The sequence below is a fragment of the Oncorhynchus keta genome, chromosome 9 (genome assembly GCF_023373465.1).
Source record: "Oncorhynchus keta strain PuntledgeMale-10-30-2019 chromosome 9, Oket_V2, whole genome shotgun sequence".
NCBI lineage: Eukaryota > Metazoa > Chordata > Actinopteri > Salmoniformes > Salmonidae > Oncorhynchus > Oncorhynchus keta.
Genome location: NC_068429.1, coordinates 29,130,414 through 29,151,072, shown reverse-complemented (window position 1 = coordinate 29,151,072; position 20,659 = coordinate 29,130,414). Strand labels below are relative to the sequence as shown.

At 44.1% G+C, this 20,659-nt stretch overlaps 1 protein-coding gene across 2 annotated transcripts in view; it reads left to right on the top strand.

Moving 5' to 3' along the window:
- Window positions 1-1,535: 1,535 nt before the first annotated feature.
- LOC118388080 (syntaxin-binding protein 1) overlaps window positions 1,536-20,659 on the top strand; it is a 48,536-nt gene continuing 29,412 nt past the window's right edge. For both annotated transcript variants that reach the window (XM_052525638.1, XM_052525637.1), the window contains exons 1-2: window positions 1,536-1,703; window positions 16,203-16,252. In XM_052525638.1, the coding sequence (XP_052381598.1) occupies window positions 1,667-1,703; window positions 16,203-16,252 (87 nt within the window). In that variant the 5' untranslated portion in view covers window positions 1,536-1,666. The remainder of the gene's footprint in view (window positions 1,704-16,202; window positions 16,253-20,659) is intronic.

Genomic DNA, 20,659 nt, shown 5'->3' with positions numbered 1-20,659 from the left:
ACTTGCTAATATGGCTGACTTGCTTAAACAAATGTTTGTTCAGCACCTTTGAAATGTTCAGCGACAGAATTCAGAACATGGGCGTTCTTACAGTATTCTCCCTGTACACCAAGTCAGAACCGTAAGATAAATATAGAGGGCATATAAGCAGAAAATGAAAGCTCTTACAATATTCAACGATTACATTTCTATAAAACAGTCTATAGGCTACATGTGCACCACCAAGTCAGAACACTAGGCTAAGTTATGAAGGGGAAAGGGACTACATTATTAGGGTTAGGCACATGGGCTACTAACAGCTTACTACACAACATACACTTAGCATTAATTTCTTCGCTCAGTATACAACATCTCCATCTCCCAACTGACATCTCCCTATTACATCATTATGCAGCAGCATACAATACATTTTTGGACTCACTTTGTTGTGCTGTGCTCACTTGAACAGGAAGGTGGCGCGGTGGTCACTGTGGACCGTTCAAAATGTATTTTCCCAGTCGGAGCTAGTTTTTTTCAGAGTTCTCAGTTGTCTTAAACTCATTGAAGTCTGAGATTCCCCAGTTCCGAGTTTCCAGTATTTTTGAATGCCGCCCGAAGTCATGCTGCATTGATAGCATGGCCAATGTATTCAACTTCTTCTGGCCCATGACATGTGAATGTTTATCCTTTTAAGCCTGGGAATAGACACTTAAACCCAGACTTGGACTACACACCCACACCACTGAATAGCAGGCTAGTGATTGCTTTGCAACGCTTGCAGTTAGCCACTGATTCCTTCCAAACCACTCATTGTTAACTTTGCAATTCCTAACTTGTTGTGTAATGTGTATCTGTTGTGTAATGTTTTATCTATAATTTATCTCCATATGACAAGGATTGAAAAGTATTTGCCAGTAGATTGTCGACGTGAACATGATGATGACTGCTTGTCTAGCTTGCTAGCTAAGATTTTTAAAGTATGATGTTGACATGATCAGTCCAATCAAAGCTACGGTAGCATAATGTGATTTGATGTCATTTTATGACCTTTATGACCTTGAGCCTTCTTGGATGGGCACTTCTAATAAAACTCTATGGCAGCACCCAAGTGGCTTGAATTTCGAGCTCTCCCCATAGATTTTGAGGTGACATTGGGTCCCCACAAGTGACAGAACACTGAGCCAATCACTGTGCAACTAGAGAACATTACCAACCCCTACACTCTGTATTTTCTGCTGGCTGCCCCACCACCATAAAAAGCACTGAGCTAGACTGAAACACCTGCATTTTGTTGCTGCCTTACTCAAGAAAGCAAAAAAGAGAACATGTCTGTATGCGACTGTATAAACTCAATAATGATTTCATTTTTTACATTGTTTGCAAACTGAAATGTTTGCAAATGTATTAATGTAAAAATAACATGGTAAAAAATGTGGTTCTGACCCACCTGCCCTGAATGACGGGTCTCCACTAAAACATATAAAAATGAAATTTTTATAAATGTAATTGGCTAATGTAGCCACTGATATGGGGGTGGAGAGATAAGCAGTGACGTCTCCATTCGAAGCTCTGCAGCGATGTGAGGTGTGCACATTCGGTCGAGCAGAGAAACGAGAGGAATACTGCGAGGGAGAAAGAGGGAGTCAAAGGGAGAGATTGAGAATACGGTCAAACACACAAGAGCATCATGGCACCCATAGGACTCAAGGCGGTGGTTGGTGAAAGTAAGAATACCTTATTATATTTAGCCTATTGACCATTTTATATAATTTGAACATCCATTGATACACATCGATGGGATGCACTGTGCGTTTTTCTCGGACAGAGTGGTGATGTGCATGAGCCAATGACCTATAGCATGAGCCAGGGAGTTATAGCATTAGCCAGGGACCTATAAATGTGCAATTTCTCTGCTACAGCGATGCTGATGCGCATTACAATTTCGACGGATTAGGCTATAATCTGAACGCGCCGCGGCCAATTATAAACTATGAAAAATCGAACTCTGCATAAGAAGGTGCTTTGATCGAGAAAGACACAGATACGCCCATACTACGAATCTGAAATTAAAATACAAACTGTGCGGCAGTAGAGTGACATTGCACAACGTTTAAAACCATATGGTATTCCAGGCAATAGATTTTTTTAATTGAGGCATAATGTTAACTGCACAGTAGAACGTTGTAGGCCGATAAATTACATTATTTCATGTAATTGATGATTAGATGGATCGTAAATGAATATTCTCCACCCAGGAGAGTTGCGTCTCGAGCGTTTCTGAGATTCCCGTGTTTCAGAAATGCCTCACCCCTATGATGGATCACCAGTGCAATACGCTGCGTAGAACATCATCCTTCAGCATGAACGGTTCAAACAATAAAATGGTTAAACATCATGATATTCTTGGTCTGCAGTATTAGAGTAATGGCGGAGGTTGAGCTGTCCTCTATATGGAGGACAGGAATGAAATAGACAGTAAAAACAAAAAAATCCGCATTCCGTATGTTAACACACCTTTTCGAATACGGATATTACGGTGTTTTCATCCGCGTATAATAAGAGGCAATGCGCCTTGACTCATAGGCCTACTTGCCCACGATCTACAAGCATCATTTGCGCAGTTTTAAGTAGCAGTTGAAGCCTAATGAAACAGCATCGGTGTATGGTTTCAAAATAAGCATCGATGGTTGTTTTCAGACAGTGCTGTCACTAGGCCTATTGCCCAATCCCCTGGAGGTTGAAGTCCATGGATGTTGTAGGCCATGGTCATGTAGGGGCTTTTGAGACATCTCTCTAACTGTTCAAACGAAATATTATGTAAACCCATAGGAAAAAAGGTTCTGGATAAAACCAAAAATGGTTATATTGCTTGTTTCATATAGCATATTGCACCACTAAAGGTTCAATATAGAACCCTTGTGTAGGAATCTCAGGTGTTATTCTTGACTGAACCAAAATGGATTCATATTGAACCATTGGGTTCCATATGGAACGTTTACGGGTGCCATATACAAAGCAAGTTTAGAACACTTTTTGGTTCAACCCAGAACACCTTTTTTAAGAGCATCACAAATCATCTGGCAAAATGTGTAGACCAGTGGTGCGCAGGTCAGCCGTTTGTTCACCCGCCCGCAATTGTTAACCCATCCGCAACCGTATGTTGTAAAGTGAACATCTGAGTCCGAACACGACCCTAATCCGCTAATATATAACATGCGCAGTAGGCTAGTCAGAGAAGGCGTGACGTTTTTTTGCCTGATTTAGATATGTTTCTGCTGATCATTTCCTACATTTTGGTGGGTTATTTGTTAGTCAACTTGTCTATAATTAAATACATGCAAATAAATCTCTGCTCAACGGAATAATGTCATAAATCGATAGATTGGATCAAGTTTTCACTGTCCCCTCTGCTTCTTTTATGGAGCAAGTCCATTTAGGGTCAGGGGAGAAAATAAAAATCAGTGCAACATTTCCAAATGATATCAGTTTGACTGGTTGTAAAGAAATAGAACGATTTGAAAACGACACTACATGTTTCTGATACGATTTCAGTTCTGCTTGGATGCATATTTTATTGGTTGAAATACTATTATCAGCCTTCATGATTCTGCTATAGATAGCACCAGACGGTAGCCAATCTAACGCATTCGCATTCTCTCAAGATGCTGAAATAAATAAGTCATATTTATCTACTGCTGTTCCCAAATCAACATTGTGCCTACGTTTGGTGTATCATTATACTGCAATAAATTATTAATTATGCTGGAGTTAATATTAAGGCTATGTGAGTGATTATAGACCTACAGTCATTGTCCAAATGTAAGTTTCCATTTAACCCATCTGAACAGTAGGCTACAGTTCCATTGACGTGTAATAGGCCTATTTGAAGTCCTTGTCATATTTGTATAACGCCTCACAATCATCACGCAAAACATAACAGGTGTTGTGCCGAATATCTCCCCCCTGCCAGAACCCCCCCCCCCTTCTAATTTCCTTAATGTTGTGGCTAGTGTGACACACAGTTCTGTGACACACAGAGTCAAATACTTTCTATAGAATAAACTTCACGTTTATATAGACGACAGAAATGAATAATTAATGCATGTGTGTTATATTAAACATAGAGGGAGTAAAATGTAGGCAAGCAATAAACATTTCAGAACAACTATAGCTGAATTATTATCCTTACACTTTCAAAAAATACTAGTCGAATAAGACATGGGAGAGATGACGAATTTTGGCAAAGAGATGTATTTATTCACTATTACAAAAATCAATAGCGGATTTAGGTACGGGCGACATGGCAGCAGCCCAGGGCGGGCGGCATCTTGCCGGGGGAGTGGGGGCGAGCGCTGAGGGGGTGGTTCGCTCAGGGCGCCATACATGCTAGAACCGCCACATACACTTAAACAAATAGCCAAACCGTAAACTGCAGACAAAAACAAGTGTGCGCATCTTAAACACAAACCAGATTTATTACGGGGTGAGGCATTGTCCTGGGTCTAAAGGCTCACCAAATGTATGTTTTTTTAAAGATTAAACATGTTCTTATCAGATAATGGTGACATCAACAGCAACGGATTTTATATCCAGAGGTTATTGTGGATGTGTAGGCATAGCCTACAAGCCTACTATCAGTAATGGTAGTGCAATTAGATATGCAAAGAATATTCAATAAACGAACCCAATAGCTTGATTCTCAAGAGATAGCCTATTGATCACGTTAGCCTACCAAATTACCAACCTGGACAGAGAGGCAGACGTATTACGTTTGGTATGTTATGTATCAATTTGTGGATGTCCATCATCCATTTCATATGATATGTTACGAATTACAAATCGCATGATATGTTACGAATTGCAATTTGTACATTATGTTACGCATTTGCAGTACCTATGATATGTTACAAATTCCATTTTGTTGTGGCTAACATGAGGTAGGTGGCTAGGTGGCAAACACTAATGTTAAGCTAACATTAGCTAGGCTATGAGTTAGGGTTAGGGGTTAAACTTAGGTTAAGGTTAGGAGTCAGGTTAAAGGGTTAAGGTTAGGGCAAGGGTTAGCTAACATGCTAAGTAGTTGCAAAGTAGATACAAAGTAGTAGGTACTGTAGATTCGTATAAGAGAGAAATTGGCAAAATTATTATTTTTTTTAATCATCATAACAGGACCATGGGCTGCCAGACATGTCACCTTTTTCATTGTTTTATTTTTATATAAAAACAGTTTTTTTTGTGTGTCAAATTCGATCAGCCCACACAACTAAAAAATGGTCCAGCCCATCTGACATTTCCCAGAATTGCCAGATGGTCAATCTGCCCCTGCCTAATCCCTGCCTACATGTGCATATCTACCTCAAATAGTCCAGTATCCCTGCACATTATACATTAGGTACTCACACTGTATATAGCTTCTTCTCTTATTTCATACTTATTGTTATTTTGTGTGTGTTTTTTTTCATATTAATTATACTTTTTTATATTGAATACTGCACTGTTGTTTGGTAGAGCCTGCGAGTTAAGCATGTCGATAAAGGCAGGGAGGGATGCATCGAGCACCTGCGCGCTATTTAACTGGGTTGATGGTGAGGAGATTGACTCGGATTGGTTTACAACGGGAACGTACGCAGTAAAACGCGATACACCACCGGCCCTCTGCAGCACGCGCAGTAGCAACCTCTGTTGAAGGGGGATGGGCAGCGTATAGCGTTTATATCTCTCTCCCTCCGCCTTCACGACTGTGAGCATCAATTCCATGAAGCAGCAGACTACAAAATAGGGCCAGCGATAGGAATGAAAGGCCAAAGTCCATAGATGTGTCAATTAAATGTTGACATTAATGTGTAGGCTGCCTACACCTCTAAACGAAATGAGAGAGAATACGTGATTCTAGTTGCATTACCGGCCATTAAAATGTATTTATTTAAAAAATAATTGAGAATGCATGGTAGCCTATATTTTTATCATTCAACAAAATAAGGTATTTTTTCAGCAGCATTCTGCAACATAAAACCATCTCTTTGCTCTCTTTTTTATTGCCACTATAGTGAATCAGTGGTATTGCAGGGGTTAGAGTGCTGTCTGTGCCCAGTCTCATCTGTGCTTCATACAGTATGAAAATGTATGCACTCACTACTCTAAGTTGTTCTGTATAAGAGCATCTGCTAAATGACTCAAATGTCAAATGTAATACAGTGGACGTTTATGTTTGACTTTATATGGATCAGACAAGAAGGATGTCACACATCTTGCTCTCAATTCTGTCATGTCTTGATCTTTTACTTGTTGGAAATACTTAGCCTAAAACATGCATTTCAGTATTATCACAATGGCCATGTCTTACATTCTAGCCTTTCTGTCAGACTGAGGTCCACAGGGTGTGATATGAGGCTTGTGTAGGTAGCTTGACAGTACAGGGGCTGTGAGAAGAGACTAGCCTGACAGTAGAGGAGGAAACCGGGAGTAGTGTGATCATGACTGTAAATCCAGTGTGACACATGCCAGATAGAGACACAGTAGCCCAACTGACCCAAGCGACTGCATCCTACCCAATGACTCATAGTATTTCTCCCACTTCATTGTCCCTGCTGCTTGAGTGGGTGGTTTTAATAGTCTGCAGTGGACATCACTCAGTTTGTTAATAAAATGGTTCAAGAGCACCCCACATCCCCATGTGGGCTGTGACTGCTGCTAAGATCTTGCGGCTCCATCCTTCCAAAACTACAACAGAACGCGAGAAGCCTGGGTTTTCCGAGGCTTGCTAAGATGTGATTCCAAAGTTAGTCAGAAGGACAGAGAGATGACCATGCAGGGAGAGGAGAGGGATGGAAGGATGGAGGGAGGATGCTCACCACCATGCAGGGAGAGGAGAAGGATGGAAGGATGGAGGGAGGATGCTCACCACCATGCAGGGAGAGGAGAGGGATGGAAGGAGGGAGGGAGGATGCTCACCACCATGCAGGGAGAGGAGAGGGATGAAAGGAGGGAGGGAGGATGCTCACCACCATGCAGGGAGAGGAGAGAGATGGAAGGAGGGAGGGAGGATGCTCATCACCATGCAGGGAGAGGAGAGAGATGGAAGGAGGGAGGGAGGGAGGATGCTCACCACCATGCAGGGAGAGGAGAGGGATGAAAGGAGGGAGGGAGGGTGCTCACCACCATGCAGGGAGAGGAGAGGGATGAAAGGAGGGAGGGAGGATGCTCATCACCATGCAGGGAGAGGAGAGAGATGGAAGGAGGGAGGGAGGATGCTCACCACCATGCAGGGCTCCAGGGTTGACCAGGCTCTGCAGTATAGGGAGAGAGGGAGTTACTGTACATCTCATTGACCCAGCCCAAGCACTCATCAGCTGTACAGCCCAGGCCAACACCAGGATGGACACACACACACACACACACACACACACACACACACACACACACACACACACACACACACACACACACACACACACACACACACACACACACACACACACACACACACACACACACACACACACACACACACACACACACACACACACACTGACCTTGACAGGGATACAGCCTTACACACACTTGCTGGGTTCATTGTGTGACGCAGTGCCCTCAGCCTGCCACTGTAAACACACAGACAGACCCAATATTTAATATATTTTCTAATGACTTTCTAGACACAGACTAGCCCTCTTCATATGCTAGATTAGAATAGTCTTGATTATGAACATTAATAATTACATCCCATTTTCCTTGATTAAGAAGCACTGCTGCTGTGTCAGCACTGGCAGGGACTATTCCTCCTTCCTCCCACTCAACTCTCCAGCAGACCTCACTCACACACAGCAAAGACAGACTTGTATTTAGATTTGAGATTCCGCTGCAGCGAAAAGCACCATACAAATTAAATATATTTTCATACTTAACATAGAAACATCAAAATGTACCAGAGACCATCAAGAGGCTTGCTGTAGCAGGGCCAAGTAACATCGGCCAATACTGCCATTGCTGCAGAAGAAAGAGAGGAACAACATCACAGAATGCAGATTAGGCTGCCAGTGGGAGAGATGGATAATGACAGAAGGAAGAGGAGGAGAGCTCGAGTGATGGAGGAGAAGTGATGTGGAAAGTAGTATTATTGCTTTATGGGAAGGGATTTCATCTAGATGGTGATGTGCAGAGTCATTAAGCCCTCGTACCTCAGACCTCATGAGATTACAGAGCTCCTTCACCTACTATCACAGCCCCCCTCCCCTCCTCACTCAGACACCAGACACTTACGCATGCACACATTCCGCTCAGACTTCAGACAGAGAGAGAGAGAAACCTTGTTTTAACTGATCTTGCCAGGACATAGCGACCTGCGGCATTGTAACGCATCACTAGCTTCTCCGTTGACATTTCTTTCTGCCTGCCATTTTCAGCACTAGACTAGGCATTTTGTAAATTGCTTCAACGTTGCACTTGACTGCAGTCAGTAAATACAGCTTTCAAATAAGGGGGAAAATGTACTCAAACATAGAGGGAAATGTATCTGCAGGTGGATTTTTCATGTCTTTTTTTTGTGCTAAAACCTCGCCCGGGCTAGATCGAATAGGCTTGCATGTTGCCCAACCCTGCTCTAGTCTATCATTACACTGTGTTGTAGGAAAATGAAGAAATAGATGGAATATAACTCTCAGACACCAGGAGAGATTTTTGTGGCAGACAAATTCTTTACCTCAACATAATACAGTATTTATGTGAGGGATTGTTCGTGGTCTTCATCTTGTCTGTGTTTGTTAGAATGTTAGAATTATTTTTCCTCTCACAATACCCTGTCCCTTTCCCACTGGCTGTGGCTACAGCAAAGAGTCACACTCATATCCATCCATTTCCTGCTCTGAGAAAGTGGTCATGACCGGCAGTCAGCCTCTGACAGCACAACCTTTGACCCAGTCTGAGATGGGGATGAGAGTAGTCACTGCTTGCTTGTTATTCCTGAGATGTCTCTCAGCTGATCTGGAATCTGTTTTGCGGTGACGCTGTGAGAGACAAGAGGTTGCGTAACGGCAGGCTGGCCTCACAGAGCTGACGGAGGTACTGTCGACTCATGGCTGTCTGTGATTGGCTAAGTCTGTGGAAGGGCACTCTGAGACACTCTGCGCCTTCTGTTACTGAGGATCATACCAGGGAGAGCAGTAGTCAATATCTACATCTGAGAATCCATTCTCCTCTGTTTTTTATTTGTGTCGTATCCACCCTATTACATACATGTTAGAACTGTGTTTAGTATTCTTAATGAAGTATGAACAGGGCATAATTAAACCAAATATGACTATTTTACCAAATGTGTCTATTCTCTTCTTGTCTTTTCAAGAGCCATCCGAAATGTCAGAGAGGACCAAATCAGTCAAGATCCTAATCCTTTTAACGGAGATAATTAAGAGTGAATGTACCTCCTGCTGTGTGCCCTCAAAGACTAGAGTATGGTTCTTATGATGAGAGGGAGATGGGAGGGGCTGTGTCCTGCTAAAATGGCCACCTTTCCATTCAAGAGCAGGGATGTTACATTCCCTGGGGACTGATGCTGATATCCAGAGAAAATGGGTCACTCAATCGTAGTCGCCAACCCCCAAGGGAGAATAGGAAGGTAAAGGGTGAAAGTCTCAGTGTTGAGTAGTGAAAGCTGTGTGTTTGTTGGGGTCAATGTTGAGGATTCTACAGGAGTGGATGACATAATGCACAACCATGACAAAACCAATACACATTAATGACACAACATACAGCCAGCCAGCCTCTCAGTGAGACTAATTGTTCCTGTGTGGATAAAAGGCTTATCCTGTGCTAAGCACACTTACGACCTACAATAAATGCTGAGAAATAACAGGCAATGCCTCAGTCTGTCTATGAATGATTATACTGCTTCAACTTACTATACTGCTTAGAAGCAATAGCATACTTTGTTTTACCATAATTATATCTATTTTGATGGGGGTTCATGTTTCATACCAAAACATATGGAAGTGGAAAGGATAGTGGTCTGATATTCTACTAGTTTTGTTACGCTGTGTTGGTTATTTGTATGAAGAGTGTGTTGAGTGACTCCAGCTGGAGCCTACCATTACGGTATGGGTTATGGGTTAATGTTAGCCTAGCAGTGTGGTATGGATTGATGTTAATGTTATTGTTGATGCTAATGCTAGGCTGCTAAAGCGACAGCTGTTCATTATGCTGTGAACACAGAGTACTGCCTTCCTTTGTGAGGTGAATGGTTGGGAAACATCTGTATGTGTCTAACCCATTCCAATTCTCTCTGCTCTACTTTGGAAGACAAAAGTCAGTATCAAGATTCAGGTGAGGGTTATGTATCCCCCTAATTTGAACAACTCTGAGATGTCAAATTGATTTTGACACACGGATCAGGCTGAGGACAGCTATGCCTGATTCACCTAGAAAGAGCTCTGGTTCCAACCCATCCCACAATGGACAATTTCATACACTGGTCTGGTCACAGACACAGACTGACACAAACACTGATAATTTTTTAAATATATTTTTTAATTGAACCTTTATTTAATTAGGCAAGTCAGTTAAGAACAAATTCTTATTTACAATGACAGCCTAGGAACAGTGGGTTAACTGCCTTGTTCAGGGGCAGAACGCTTGCATACTGTATAACTCTACTATTTATGTTTGGTAGCATATGCCCAGACCTATCTGAAGGAGACTCCTGCGTGCCTCCGGTGAGCCTCTCTACTCTGCTAGTTGACACAGCTGCTCCACTGTGTTCAGGTTCCTTCCCTCCTCCCAGTCTGCCTGTTCTGGGACTGCATTGTTATGCCACACAGGGGTCAAGGAAGAGCCAGAACAATCCCAGAACAGCCTCCACTTCCACTTCCTCCTATGTGCTTTGTTAATCTTGGTGTTTGTCTTTTGGCTATCCCTCAGTCTCTTTGTCATTTACATACACATACCTCAGCTCAGGAGAAGGGAGTCAGAGAGAGTATACATGTATGTACCCCATGCCATTAAAAAACAGCCATTTTGGTTCTAACTTAATTTTATGTCTATGTGCAGTCATGTGGACTGGCAGTTTGTGTGTCTGTATGAGGGAGAGAGAGGGGGAAGATGGGAGGGCAAAGAGAACCACACAGGACAGAGGAAAAGGGAAAGTGAGAGAAGGATATCCCTTGTGCTCCTACAGTTCTGTCATCCTGTTTGCTGACAGTTTCTTGTGACATAGCCTAGAAAGAGCTGGAAATAGACGAGCTGAATCAAGGATTCACTTTGGATTCACTCTCTGCCATTCCCCACAAAGATTGCAAGATTAGACTCTTTCCCTACCGAGGTCACATCATGATGACATCAGTGCATCTACGGCTGGAGTGCTGTATTATGTACAGACCTAACCCCCTGGCTTTGAGTGGTCTGTGCTTAAAGGGAAAGTCCACCCAAATGACCTTGTCCTTTGACTGTGTACAGGGTTCAAGGAAACCAATATGTCATGTAGTAAATTGGGTGAGCTATCCCTTTAGTCATCATGTGAGTGTTGTCCTTACAAACTACTATCGGCAGCAATTACCCAACAAATCCCCCTCATTCTCTGAATGGCCCTGTAGTCTCCCCGTAGCACATTCACACACACAGCCTGTTTAATCTGTGATAATCCATCTGTATCTCTGTGTATGCCCAGATGTTGGGCACTACTGCGCCAAAGGGCTTAGCGTTTTTTATATGGGGATACCGCAAAATGTTAAAGAGAGTCATCCTAAATGGATTTATCCCAATACTGCAGCCAGATGGCCAACAACAGCGATCAGGCTAATAATGGCTCCGCCACACACACACATGGCCCTGCCTTGGCCTGATCCACAGATGACCAATGGGATGAGTTTATTCATACTGTAGCAGAGAAGAACTCGAGCCAATTTGAGTCAACTAACAATAATTTATTTGTATTTTTTTTTAGTTCAGAGAATGCATTTTGCATCTAGCAAAAATGTGTCTTCTCTTTTGTATAATACAATTGATTCTTTATTTACTTGTAATGGAGTCAAAATAGATTCAGTCCATTCTGGAATGGAATTGCATGGGATGGCAATAGACGAGCTGTATTTCATCATGCACTTTGACTCATTGGTGGAGGCAGCCCTCCATTTTGCTAGCTACAGTGTAAGATAGAGTAGACATGATGCTTTCAGAGACCTTCCCTCCAGTGACAGCATTTAATACACAGGCAGTGATCTGCGTAGCATTGTGGATTTGCTCGTCTCTTGTGGCTTTTTAGCTCTGTGTCCAATTACTTCTTTATCTGATACTATGGGTGCCTTTGTATACCACTAAAAGCACTTGGCACATAACATAAATATGAAAGAAAATGGTGTCCAATACAGTGCCTTTAGAAAGTATTCATACCCCTTGACTTATTCCAACATTTTTTTTTTGTGTTACAGCCTGAATTCAAAATGGATATATTTTTTAAAATACATTCTCACCCATCTACACAAAATAACCCACAATGACAAAGTGAAAACATGTTTTTAGAAATGTGTGCAATTTTATTGGAAATGGAATACAGAAATATCTAAGTATTCACACCCCTTTGGTATGGCACTCTAAACTGAGTTTAGGTGCATCCAATTTCCTTTGATCAACCTTGACGTCACTACAACTTGATTGGAGTCCAATTGTGGCCAATTCAAATGTTTGGACGTAATTTAGAAAGAAACACACCTGTGTATATAAGGTCCAGTTGACAGTGCATGTCAGAGCAGAAACTATACCATGAAATCCAAAGAACTGCCCGTAGGTCTCTGAGATAAAATTGTTATGAGACATATATCTTGGGAAGGGTTTAAAACTATTTCTAGAGTGTTGAAAGTTTCCAAGAGCACAGTGGTCTCCATCATTGGGAAATTTAAACTAGAATTGGCCATCCGACCAAACTGGGCAACCGGGCAAGAAGGACCTTGGTCAAGAAGGTGACCAAGAACTCAGTGACCACTCAGACAGAACTACAGAGTTCCTTGGCTGAGATGGGAAAACCTGCCAGAAGAACAACAGTCTTTACAGCACTTCAACAATCTGGGCTTTATGGGAGACGGAAGCCAGTCCTAAAGGAAAAGGCACATGTTAGCGCCTAGATTTTGCGAAAAGGCACGTGAAAAACTCAGAGCAAAAGGCAAAAGACGATGTGGTCTGATGACACAAAAATGTAACTCCTTGACCGGAACGCAAAGCGCTATGTCTGAAGAAATACAAGGGCACAACTCATAACCTGCCTAACACCATCCTTACCGTGAAGCTTGGTGATGGCAGCATCATGCTATGGGGATGCTTTTTAGCAGCAGGGACTAGGAGACTGGTAAGGATAGAGGGAACAATGAATTGAGCCAAATACAGGCAAATCCTTGATGATAACCTGCTTCAGAGTGCAATTGACCTTAGACTGGGGCAAAGATTTACATTCCAAAAGGAAAATGACCCCAAGCATACAGCCAAAGCAATGCTGGAATGAATGTAGCTCAGTTGGTAGAGCATGGCGCTTGTAACAGGGTAGTGGGTTCGATCCCCGGGACCACCCATACGTAGAATGTATGCAACATGACTGTAATCGCTGGATAAAAGCGTCAGCTAAATGGCATATATTATTATTATTATATATTATTATTATATTATATTATTATTATTATTATATATTACTTCAGAATAGGAATGTCAAAGTCCTTGAGTGGCCCAGCTAAAGCCCAGACTTGAATCCCATTGAACATCTGTGGAAAGACTTGAAGATTGCTGTTCACCGCCACTCCCCATCTAACTTAACAGAGCTTGAGAAAATCTGCAACGAAGAATGGAAGAAAATCCCAAATCCAGATGTGCAAAGCCGATACAGACGTACCCAAGACAACTCAAAGCTGTAATCACCGCCAAAGGTGCTCCTACAAAGTATTGACTCAGGGTTGTGAATACTTATGTAAATTAGACATTTCTGTATTTCATTTTCAATACATTTACTACAATTTCTAAAAACATGTTTTCACTTTGTCATTAATGGGTATTGTGTGTAGGTGGGTGAGAAAAAAAGTATCCATTTTGAATTCAGGCTGTAACGCAACAAATGTGGAATAAGTCAAGGGGTATGAATACTTTCTGAAGCTATACATACCTATAGGTATGGACCTAGCAGAACAGACAATGTTAGGGACGGACCTAGCAGAACAGACAATGTTAGGGATGGACCTAGCAGAACAGACAATGTTAGGTATGGACCTAGCAGAACAGACAATGTTAGGTATGGACCTAGCAGAACAGACAATGTTAGGTATGGACCTAGCAGAACAGACAATGTTAGGGATGGACCTAGCAGAACAGACAATGTTAGGTATGGACCTAGCAGAACAGACAATGTTAGGGATGGACCTAGCAGAACAGACAATGTTAGGTATGGACCTAGCAGAACAGACAATGTTAGGGATGGACCTAGCAGAACAGACAATGTTAGGGATGGACCTAGCAGAACAGACAATGTTAGGGATGGACCTAGCAGAACAGACAATGTTAGGGATGGACCTAGCAGAACAGACAATGTTAGGGATGGACCTAGCAGAACAGACAATGTTAGGTATGGACCTAGCAGAACAGACAATGTTAGGTATGGACCTAGCAGAACAGACAATGTTAGGGATGGACCTAGCAGAACAGACAATGTTAGGTATGGACCTAGCAGAACAGACAATGTTAGGTATGGACCTAGCAGAACAGACAATGTTAGGGATGGACCTAGCAGAACAGACAATGTAGGTGCTGACGCTTGTCCTATTTCACACATGTACAACTGTGTATTATACCTGAATTGGATATGAGCTTTTTGCAAATCCCATTCCCCCTGAGACACCCTTGGAGAGTGTAGTCACGGATCAGCCATTATTGACAGCAACCCTGGAACATTTAGTGTTAACTGCCTTCCTCAAGTGCAAATGGCCAGATTTTTTAACTAGTTGGCTCGGGGATTTGAACCAGAGACCTTGGGTTCTGGTCCAATGTTCTTAACTGCTAGACTACCTGCCGAATTGTACCCACAGTCATACCCAGAGTCACAGACACATGAACTCTAACAAATAGAGCGTATACGTATGAGCCTCCGTATGAGCCTCCGTATGAGCCTCCGTATGAGCCTCCGTATGAGCCTCCGTATGAGCCTCCGTATGAGCCTCCGTATGAGCCATATGTTCACAATGATGTGAGTATTTCATTACGGTCGGCAATGCATACATGAATAAACACACACACATGAACACACAACCCATTCACTTAATATAGAACAGAACCCTTGCCAGCATGCTGATGTATTCTTAAAGGGGTCAGATGACCTGCAATTATACATGACAGATATGAGGCAGGCTGTCAAGAGCATATAGTAGCAATGCGGTCCAATAGAACCATATATTGTGGTCCTTCTGTAGCTCAGTTGGTAGAGCATGGCGCTTGTAACGCCAGGGTCGTGGGTTCGATTCCCGGGACCACCCATACGTAGAATGTATGCACACATGACTGTAAGTCGCTTTGGATAAAAGCGTCTGCTAAATGGCATATTATTTATTATTATTATTTATATATAAGGTTCAGTGTGCTCTGTGGCTGATCTGGGAGCTCACTGCAGGGAGGTACTATTCACCTGGCCCTACTGACATTCTCAACATATTCTCACTCATTACTTATCTCACAAGCGTGTGTGTGTGTGTGTATCTGTTTGTGAGCTTGGGGCTCTCTGGGCACAGCCTGACTTAGGTGTGTTTGGCACAGCAGGATGCTGATAGATTCCTGACAGGGTTGGGGCTTCGGAGCAAGCAAAGGGCTGTGTTAGATGTCATGAAGTTGGTGCAGGGAAAGGTGTGTGTGTGTGTGTGTGGTGGTGGTGGGGGGCGGGGGTGCATACGTGTGTGTGTCCTCCATAGAGGAATGACTCTTCTCACGGCCTTGTTCCCAGATGCGAGTGTGAGAGTGTTTTTTGTCTCCTGTGCTCCACTGTCACTCATCACTATGGAAACAGTGTCTGTCAAGGAAATTAAATCAGAAAGAGAAAATTACTGTATATTATGAACCTGTACTGTACACTCAAATCTATATGCTAGGGGTTTTGACATTGAAAATAACAAAAATAGAATTGTATCAACTGAAATTGGTCAGATGCACACACAGTGAAGAAGCATGTGAAGAAAATAATACTGTTCTGACCTGTGCATCTCCTCTCTTCTCCTTCACAGAGATTATGAATGATGTCATCAAGAAGGTGAAGAAGAAGGGGGAATGGAAGGTGAGAGTTTATTTTTGCAGTCCACCTTGTGTTCCTTTTTCCCACCTTTTTTTTACACTTTGACACTTAGCAACAAACTGGTGTGGTCATTCTACTGTGGTCCGTCCCTGCAGTGTACTCTCAAACTGGTGTGGTCATTCTACTGTGGTCCGTCCCTGCAGTGTACTCTCAAACTGGTGTGGTCAACTGTGGTCCCTGCAGTGTACTCTCAAACTGGTGTGGTCATTCTACTGTGGTCCCTGCAGTGTTCTCAAACTGGTGTGGTCATTCTACTGTGGTCCCTGCAGTGTACTCTCAAACTGGTGTGGTCATTCTACTGTGGTCCCTGCAGTGTACTCTCAAACTGGTCATTCTACTGTGGTCCCTGCAGTGTGCTCTCAAACTGGTGTGGTCATTCTACTGTGGTCCCTGCAGTGTACTCTCAAACTGGTGTGGTCATTCTACTGTGGTCCGTCCCTGCAGTGTACTCTCAAACTGGTGTGGTCATTCTACTGTGGTCCGTCCCTGCAGTGTACTCTCAAACTGGTGTGGTCATTCTACTGTGGTCCCTGCAGTGTACTCTCAAACTGGTGTGGTCATTCTACTGTGGTCCCTGCAGTGTACTCTCAAACTGGTGTGGTCATTCTACTGTGGTCCGTCCCTGCAGTGTACTCTCAAACTGGTGTGGTCATTCTACTGTGGTCCCTGCAGTGTACTCTCAAACTGGTGTGGTCATTCTACTGTGGTCCCTGCAGTGTACTCTCAAAAACAGTGTACTCTCAAACTGGTGTGGTCATTCTACTGTGGTCCCTGCAGTGTACTCTCAAACTGTCATTCTACTGTGGTCCCTGCAGTGTACTCTCAAAATTCTACTGTGGTCCCTGCAGTGTACTCTCAAACTGGTGGTCATTCTACTGTGGTCCCTGCAGTGTACTCTCAAAATTCTACTGCAGTGTACTCTCAAACTGGTGCATTCTACTGTGGTCCCTGCAGTGTACTCTCAAACTGGTGTGGTCATTCTACTGTGGTCCTTCCCTGCAGTGTACTCTCAAACTGGTGTGGTCATTCTACTGTGGTCCGTCCCTGCAGTGTACTCTCAAACTGGTGTGGTCATTCTACTGTGGTCCCTGCAGTGTACTCTCAAACTGGTGTGGTCATTCTACTGTGGTCCCTGCAGTGTACTCTCAAACTGGTGTGGTCATTCTACTGTGGTCCCTGCAGTGTACTCTCAAACTGGTGTGATTAGAACGCCCAGTTTCGATTGACGCAACAGTCAGCGTTTGAGCTGGTCACAGTTTTTAATTGAAACATTTTGCACAAACACAGTCCTTACAAAGTTATGTCCTGAATGTGACCAGTTTGTTTTTGGATCCAATGTCCAGATATTCACAAAAGTACAGTGGGTCCTCATTTAAAAGTTGCAGCATACAGCTTGCGGGATGCTGCACAATGTTATGGCATGTTGGAGTCCATGACGTATTTTATGTTCCTGTCAGACATTGTTGCCGTTGATGCTAGTTTGACCATCAGAGGGCATCTTTATGAAGCTTGTTGGTGCTTGCTTACTTTTACAAATAATCCTACAGAGGTCCATGCAGGCCAGATGTTTTGATTGCTCTGAATGGTTTTTAATTAACCTTGTTTTTCCAAGCAACACAAAATGTTTGAGTGAGTGAAACGGTGCTGAAATAGTTGACCACACTCCGGTTGACCACACTCCGGTTGACCACACTCCGGTTGACCACACTCCGGTTGACCACACTCCGGTTGACCACACTCCGGTTGACCACACTCCGGTTGACCACACTCCGGTTGACCACACACTTCAAATCTTATCGTAACAATTGGATGACTTTGGGTGTTTCAGCATGCAACAATTTCATGCCACCAATTGCATTAGCCTACTTTATTCCAATATTTCTCTCATTCAGTGATTTATTCCCATAGTAATTCGTTATGGATCCATCCAGATGTGGTTAGAAAACAGTGCATGTGGTGGGCTATGCAAACAGATGGGTGAAGTGAAATGCTGCGCAAACACGCATTAATAAATCCCTAAAGTCCCTAAACTCGGCAAGAGTCTATTGTCCTGCTAAACCATTTACACCTGGCCCACAGCCTTGTTGAGCACTTACAGTACGGTGCACTTTCACTCCATTCTCCGCATGACTCTCTGTCACCAGATGCTTCTTTCTATTGTTGAAATCTATTTGGTAACATTCCACAGGTAAATGTAATAAATGAAACACATAGCTCTGGTCTGGAAAACATGTTAAACCTTTTGGGGGGTTTTTATTTATCTGTGTTTAGTAGCTGAGGCTTTATGGCTTCGTCATCAACTTGTTAATTTAGCAGACATCACTTGCAGTAAACCATATATTTTATGAATATAACAGAATATATGTCACGCCTTGGTCATAGTGTTTTGTGTTTTCGTTATATATTTGGTCAGGCCAGGGTGTGACATGGGTTTTAATGTTGTGTTTCGTATTGGGGTTTTGTGGCATTGGGATTGCGGCTGAGTAGGGGTGTAGCTTAGGTTTGGCTGCCTGAGGCGGTTCTCAATCAGAGTCAGGTGATTCTCGTTGTCTCTGATTGGGAACCATATTTAGGTAGCCTGGGTTTCACTGTGTATTTCGTGGGTGATTGTTCCTGTCTCTGTGTAGTGTTCACCAGATAGGCTCTATTAGGTTTCACGTTCCGTTTGTTGTTTTTGTATTTATTCATTTATTTCATGTATCGTCGTTTCTTCATTAAAGAACATGAGTAACAACCACGCTGCATTTCGATCCGACTCTCTTTCGACAAACGAATGCCGTTACAGAATCACCCACCACATCCGGACTGAGTGGCGTGGTAACAGGCAGCGACAGCAGGAGCAGCGAAGGGAGGACGTTATGGACAGCAGAAGTACGGAGTATACGACGTGGGAAGAAATAGACAGGTGGGAGGTCGACCCAGAGAGAGTGCCGGAGCCCGCCTGGGATTTGCTGGAGCAGTGCGAAGAGGGCTATAGGAGAATGGAGTCGAAGAGAAAGACACGGCGGCGCAGAAAGAAACCCGAAAGTCAGCCCCAAAAATTTATTGGGGGAGGGCTTAGGGAGAGAGTGGCAGAGTCAGGAGTCAGACCTGAGTCAACTCTCCCTGTTAATCGTGAGGAGCAGCGATCAAAGGACTTCTGGACTTGGGAGGAGATATTAGACGGAAAAGGACCCTGGGCTCAGCCTGGAGAATATCGCCGTCCCAAGGAAGAACTGGAGGCGGAAAAAGCCGAGAGGCGCTGGTATGAGGAGGCAGCACGGCGACGCGGATGGAAGCCTGAGAGTCAGCCCCAAAAATGTATTGGGGGGGGCTTACAGGGAGTATGGCTATGCCAGGTAGGAGACCTGCGCAAACTCCCTGTGCTTACCGGGGGGCTAGAGAGACCGGGCAGACACCGTGTTATGCTATGGAGCGCAGTGTTTCCAGTGCGGGTGCATAGCCCGGTGCGGTTCATACCAGCTCTTCGTATTGGCGGGTGAGAGTGGGCATCGAGCCAGGTAAGGTTGGGCAGGCTCGGTGCTCAAGGGCTCCAGTGCGCCTGCACGGTCCGGTCTATCCAGAGCCACCTCAACACACCAGTCCTCCGGTAGCAGCTCCCCACACCAGGCTTCCTGTGCGTGTCCTCGATCCAGTATCACCAGTTCCAGCACCACGCACCAGGCCTTCAGTGCGCCTCGCCTGTTCAGCACAGCCAGAGCCTTCCTTCCCTCCTGCGCTGTCGGGAGCCTGTTCAGCGCTTCTAGAGCCTTCCTCCTCTACAGTGCTGCCGGAGCCTCCTGCCTGTTCGGAGCAGCCTGAGCTGCCAGTCTGCATGGAGCAGCCAGCGCTGTCAGTCTGCATGAAGCAGCCAGAGCTGCCAGTCTGCATGAAGCAGCCAGAGCTGTCAGTCTGCAAGGAGCTGCCAGTCTGCAAGGAGCTGCCAGTCTGCAAGGAGCTGTCAGTCTGCAAGGAGCTGTCAGCCTGCATGGAGCAGCCAGAGCTGCCAGTCTGCAAGGAGCTGCCAGTCTGCAAGGAGCTGCCAGTCTGCAAGGTGCTGCCAGCCTGCATGGAGCAGCCAGAGCTGTCAGTCTGCATGATGCAGCCAGAGCTGCCAGTCTGCATGGAGCAGCCAGAGCTGTCAGTCTGCATGGAGCAGCCTGAGATGTCAGTCTGCATGGAGCAGCCTGAGCTGTCAATCTGCATGGAACAGCCAGAGCTGCCAGTCTGCATGGAGCAGCCAGAGCTGCCAGTCTGCATAGAGCAGCTAGATCCGCCAGTCAGCCATGATCTTCTAGATCTGCCAGTCAACCAGATTCTTCCAGATCTGCCAGTCAACCAGTCTCTTCCAGATCTGCCAGTCAACCAGAATCTTCCAGATCCGCCAGCCAGCCAGGATCTACCGGAGCC